Source organism: Benincasa hispida, chromosome 12, assembly GCF_009727055.1.
Source record: "Benincasa hispida cultivar B227 chromosome 12, ASM972705v1, whole genome shotgun sequence".
Taxonomy (NCBI): Eukaryota; Viridiplantae; Streptophyta; class Magnoliopsida; order Cucurbitales; family Cucurbitaceae; genus Benincasa; species Benincasa hispida.
This window is the reverse complement of record NC_052360.1, coordinates 25671299-25677212: the sequence shown is the minus strand read 5'-3', so window position 1 is coordinate 25677212 and position 5914 is coordinate 25671299. Positions and strand designations below refer to the sequence as shown.

At 27.6% G+C, this 5914-nt stretch overlaps 1 protein-coding gene across 1 annotated transcript; it reads left to right on the top strand.

The window, feature by feature from the left end:
• The first annotated feature begins 4002 nt into the window (after positions 1 to 4002).
• On the top strand, positions 4003 to 5914 carry LOC120066990. The gene is made up of 3 exons (XM_039018332.1): positions 4003 to 4234; positions 4326 to 4531; positions 5353 to 5914. Exons 1-3 carry the CDS (start codon positions 4142 to 4144, stop codon positions 5660 to 5662), a joined length of 609 nt encoding a protein of 202 aa, XP_038874260.1. The 5' UTR covers positions 4003 to 4141; the 3' UTR covers positions 5663 to 5914.

Below are 5914 nucleotides of genomic sequence, written 5' to 3'. Positions count from 1 at the left end.
TATATATATATATATATATATAATTGTTATTTACTTTTGACAAACACGCCTAAAAATTCAAGTTAAGTTTTGAGGGACAAAAAAATAATATTATCTTTGAATTTGACTAAAAATTTAAATAGTCTTTTCATAATTAGGAGAAAGTACACACTAATTTTAAAAATCAAATAATTTCTAAACAGAATTATATATTAAAAAAAAAAAGTAAAAGAAAGAATAACACTCTTCGAGACATCATCTAGAGACATCAATTTCCTAAAGATTAATTTTTGTAGTGACACTTTACCCTATAACTATTCAATTTCATCTAAGTTACTAAATAGAAAATTTATAAATTTTATTAGATATACAAAATTAGATTAAACTTTTTAGAGAAAAAATAATTTATATGTCTAAACTTTATGATTGTATTGCCTTAACCATCCTAAAAATTGATTAGAACTTTAAACATAAATAACTTAAATTGCATTTGGTATTGTGTTAGCTACGTCAAAAAGTCATTTAAAAAAAATCTTAACCGTTTTACATATTTAGTAATTTAGATTTTTATAAAATTTATATAAAAATCACTTTTTAAATCTTATGATTTTCAAAATCTATAAAAACTAGCTTTCTCTTTTAGATTCCCTAATAACCAGGCATTATAATGGACCGTTTGTTTTTTGGAAATATGGATAACCTTAATCTTAGATGCTCGGAATTATAGATATTATGAATTATAGATGTCCGTCATCTTTAAATTACCATGTTTGTTTTGTAGAAATATTTTTGTAAATATCTAGAAATATTTTGATAAGATTTCAATTTGAGAATGTCTTAAATTTACATAATGTTCCAAGAATACCCTTATGTCTATTAATTAATTTATAATTAATTTCATATAATTTGAACTTGTTATAACATATTTGTTTTTATCAATTTGAATTTCTTTTAAAACTAATGCAATTTATATTATTTTATATGTTATTTTTCTCAACAAAATAATATATCATAATTTAAGATTTTTTATAAAATAAATATTCATTTAAATTTAAATTTAAATATATTACTAAAAAATAATAAGAATTACGATATAACTAAAATATATGATATATATGATTGACAGTATTTATTTTAATTATATAATGCAAATGAAGATATGTATGTATGTATGTATGTATGTATGTATGTATGTATGTATGTATGTATGTATAAAATAAAAAAGAATGACAAAAATAGAAATGGGGATCTCCTCAACTCGAAAAACTGGAAAATCCGGATGTCCACTGAATTTAGGATGCCCGTGAAACAAACAGCCTCTAAATAATGTCTTTCTATAATCTCTCTTTTTCTATCCGATTCACCCTCTTTTTGTTATCAAATTCTTCTTCTTTTATTTAAATTCAAATAACATTTGTTCATTACAATTATTTTATACGATAATTACTTTTTTTTTTTTACTTTTTATCATATAATTTAAGAAAATAACAATAGTTTGTCCTTTTTTGGGTAAAATATATAGTTTGTAATCTAAACTATAAAAATTCTAAATAAATAATTCATAACAATTTAATATACTAAAAAATAATAATTAAATAATGTCTAATTCGATCATTATCTAAATTAAATCAATTCTAGTTTGAATTTATCGAACACTATTACCTAACTTTTTATGTTTAAAATTGAAATTTACCAAATGCCAATATGCTTTCTATAACAGTTGAATTTTCTAAAAGCATAACTACAACGATTATTTTCAAAGCTACAATAATCCCAAATGAAATCTTGAGCTCTGCCTACTAATCATTTGATTTTTTTTTATTTTTGAAAGTTAAGTTTTTTTTTTCAATTTCTTACAATAATTTGCATATTTCTTGAGTAAAAGAGTTGAAATTTTTCGTGTAAGTTAGATTTTTAAAAAAATTTATACAATCACTTTTTAAATCTTATGGTTTTCAAAATCTACAATAGACTAGCTTTCTCTTTTAAATTCCCTAATAATCAGCGTCTTTGTAACTATAAATAATTTATTTCTATAATCTCAGATTTCACCCTCTTTTTGCTATTAATCTCTTCATTTTTTTACTTAAATTCAAATAACATTTCTTCATTACAATTATTCTATTCAATCATTACTGTTTTTTAGACTTTTTATCATATAATTTAAGGAAATACCAATATTTTGTACTTTTTTGGGATAACATATAGTTTGGAATTTAAACTATAAAAATTCTAAATAAATAACTCATAACAATTTAATATACTAAAAGATAATAATTAGATAATTAAATAATGTATAATTTGATTATTATAGTTAATCTACACCAAATCTGGTTTGAACTTACAAACACCATTACATGCTTTTTTATATTTAAAATTGAAATTTACCAAAGCCAATTAGCTTCCTATAACAGTTGATTTTTTCAAAACATAACTACCAATGATTATTTTCAAAGCTACAACAATTCCAAATGAAGTCCTTATTAATCATTTGATTTTTTTTTTTTTAAATTAAGTCGTTTTTTCAATTTCTTACAAATGTTTGCATTTTTCTTAGGTAAAAGAGTTGAATTCTTAATCAAAATTTCAAAGACAACAACAATTTTTAAGGCCCTATTTGATAAGCATTTTATTTTTAACTTTCTATTTTTTAAATTTATGCTTGTTTTGTTCCTATTTCCTTACCATGTATTGAGGGTTGCCCCAAGAAAGGCTCTAAGTCCAAGGAAAACTAGGAGATGACATGAGAAAACGTACGCCCCAAAAAGAAAAAGTTAAAGTCTTGAGTCCTGGGCCGACCAATAAAGCTGGTAAATATATACTGATCAGGAAATAACCGAGTCGTATTTGGTTTAACGCCCTACATCCTCGAGTGCCGAAAACTGCCCTGATATCATTGGAGTTACACGTAAGCGCATGCGAATGTCCGAGGAAAGACATTATAAATATCCCATTCGATGACCCTAAAGGGGAAGAGTAAGTAATCTCCTAAGGAGAGCCTTGACTTTACTTTTGTGTGTTTAACTAAACTGTACACTCTTTGTACTAACTTAAACATCAGAGTGCGGTAGACTCGACATACACCAGCTAGAAACTTTCATACAGGCCAGCTCAAAAAAGCAAGACTAAACCAAGAAAAGCGAGCAAGAGGTCAAACTCGCGAGAAACTTGTGATGTCGACAAACGCGTGCAAGTTTTATGCACCAACACCATGGATTTCACTTTCTTTGAAAACATTTGAATTCCTATTCAAAAATCTAAAAGCAAAAACTAGTTTTCAAAAACTAATTTTTATAGTTTTTAAATTTTGACCTGATTTTTTAAAACATTGATAGTATAACATAAAAGTTTAGAGGTGAAAGTAAAGTTTAGAAAATTAGTTTTAAAAAACCAAAAACCAAAATTTAAAAACTAAAAAAAATAGCTTTTAAAAACTTTATTAGTTTGTGAAAGTTTAACAAATAATTTAAATTGATTCTGTTGTAAAAGTTTAGCATCTAAGTAGATACATTATTAGTTTGTGATTATAATTGATACAATTTCAAATTTCAAGAGTATGAATATAAATTGATTTTTCTGTCGTGATATGTTGTTCAACTAAAAAATAAATAAATAGAGCCTTATTTAATAACCAATTTCTTTTATTTTGTTATCTACTTTCTATATATGATTTCAAAATCCAAGTTAAGTTTTTTAAAAAATAATAATAAATAAAGGGAAAAAATTCAAAAACTTATTTTTTATTTATAAAATTTGATTAGGAATTTTAGTACCGAAAGATGAAAATTATAATTAAAAAAAAATCAAGTAAATAAGTATAAATTTAACCAATAGAAAACTAAAAAGAAATGAATGGGTCTTCAATGATTTCTTTATTTTTATTTTTTTTCCTTCTTTTCTTTGAAAAAGAGAATGGAATTGAAGAACAATGAGTATATGACACGTGATATGAAAGTGGATTTACTCTTCAATGGGGAAAATTAAATTAAGAAAAAAAGTAAAAGTAGAATATAGAAAATAAAATAAAAACAAAAAGCATCCAAAGCAAAGATATTATTTCGTGAAAAAACGGCGACGAAACAACGAAAACCGAAGAAAAAAGGAGAACTGGCAGTGGCCGCTGCAGATCGGAGACTTCACCGGAGTCTAATTAATTACAACAATGGCTACTTCTTTGCTCGTAATAGTCATAATCGCTTCTCTTCATCTAATCGCTTTCGTATTCGCCATCGGAGCTGAAATGCGCCGGAGCACGGTATCTCTCTCCCTCTTTTCTGATTTTTCTCTAAATTGAGGCTTCTAAAACCTTCTGAGTTCTTGTTTATATGCATTTATGGACTGAAAAGGCAACGGTAGTGCCGGATGAGTACGACGAGACTACTTACTGCGTTTACGACTCCGATGCATCGACGACGTACGGTCTTGTAGCGTTTGGTTTGTTATTGATTAGTCACACAGTGCTTATGGTAGTCACAAGGTGTCTTTGCTGTGGTAAAGGCTTGAAAAGTGGAGGATCTACTGTTTGTGCCATCATTCTCTTCGTCGTTTCTTGGTATTTTCCTATTTTCTTGCTATCTCAAATTGAATAGAATATTAGTGATGGATCTGTTTATCTTGGTTTTTCCTAATTGCTGTTTCTTGTTATGTGAATTGAATCATTTGGCCTAGAATTTTGAAGTGTTTTGAGTAAATTTCTGCTGATTGGGGGGTTTGTTTATATATCTATATTACTAAAAAGTAAAATTATGGGGTGATTAAATTCCTTTTAGAACTTCACTAATTTAGTTCAGATCATATGGAAATGAAGGTACTATAATCCAAATAAAATTTCCTTGTTCAAATTAATATTTGTTACTGAATACCATTGTTTACATATGTCCTGAGGTGTTGAATTATGTTTCTGCTTAATTGCTATCACAAAGTGTTTGTATGAGGATATGATTGAGAGACTATTACTCGTATACACTAGTTTGGAAGTATGAACTGATACTATGACTCTACTAAGCATTATTTCACTATTAAAAATCCAAATCCAAAACTCTAAACCTCCGTTTGGTAATCATTTGATTTTTAGTTTTTTAAAATTAAATTTATAAACACTCTTTCCACCTCTAAGTTTCTTGCTTTGTTATCTACGTTTAGTTTTTACTTGTGTTTTAAAATTTTTTTTTTTTTTTTTGGAATTTAGCTAATAATTCAACTCTTTTACTTAGAAAATATACAAATTATGGTAAGAAATTAAGAAGATATAGGATTAATTTTCAAAAATAAAAAACCATAAGGTTACTAAACCAGGGCCAAGTTGATTCATTATGGTAAATCCAATCTCTTTTTATATGTTCTTTAACACTAAATTTTGAAAAATGAAACTAGGCATCTCTTCTTAGGAGCTGAGTCTCTGTTGCTGGCTGGGTCTGTGAGGAATGCCTATCATACAAAGTTCAGATCAGCATTGTCTCTCAAGAACTTGTCGTGTGCCATGCTTCGCCGCGGGGTGTTCGCAGCTGCAGCAGCTTTGACATTTCTGTCATTGGTGTTTTCAATCCTTTACTACACGACGCACGCGAGAGCCGATACTGGAGGCTGGCAGAAGCATCAGAATGAAGGCGTCGGCATGGTGCCTTCTAATCTTCCACGACAAGAGCAGCATGATCGAAGAGCGGAAGAATTCGAGAAGGTTTAGCTATGGCAGGATTTGATCATTAGACTTTATGCTGGGAAAGACAGGTAGAACAAAATATTAACTGGTTGTTGTTAAACTATGAATATGTAAAGTGGTGGCTGGTATATCATATATGTTTTGTTTTTTAACTGTGGACTCCAAGATTCAATGCTTAGTGAATTTTGGACCACTCATTTACACTTACACTTCCAATATTTAAGGTTTGGTGTATTTTCCAGTTTGATTATGAAGCTTTCAAATATTCTCTCTTAA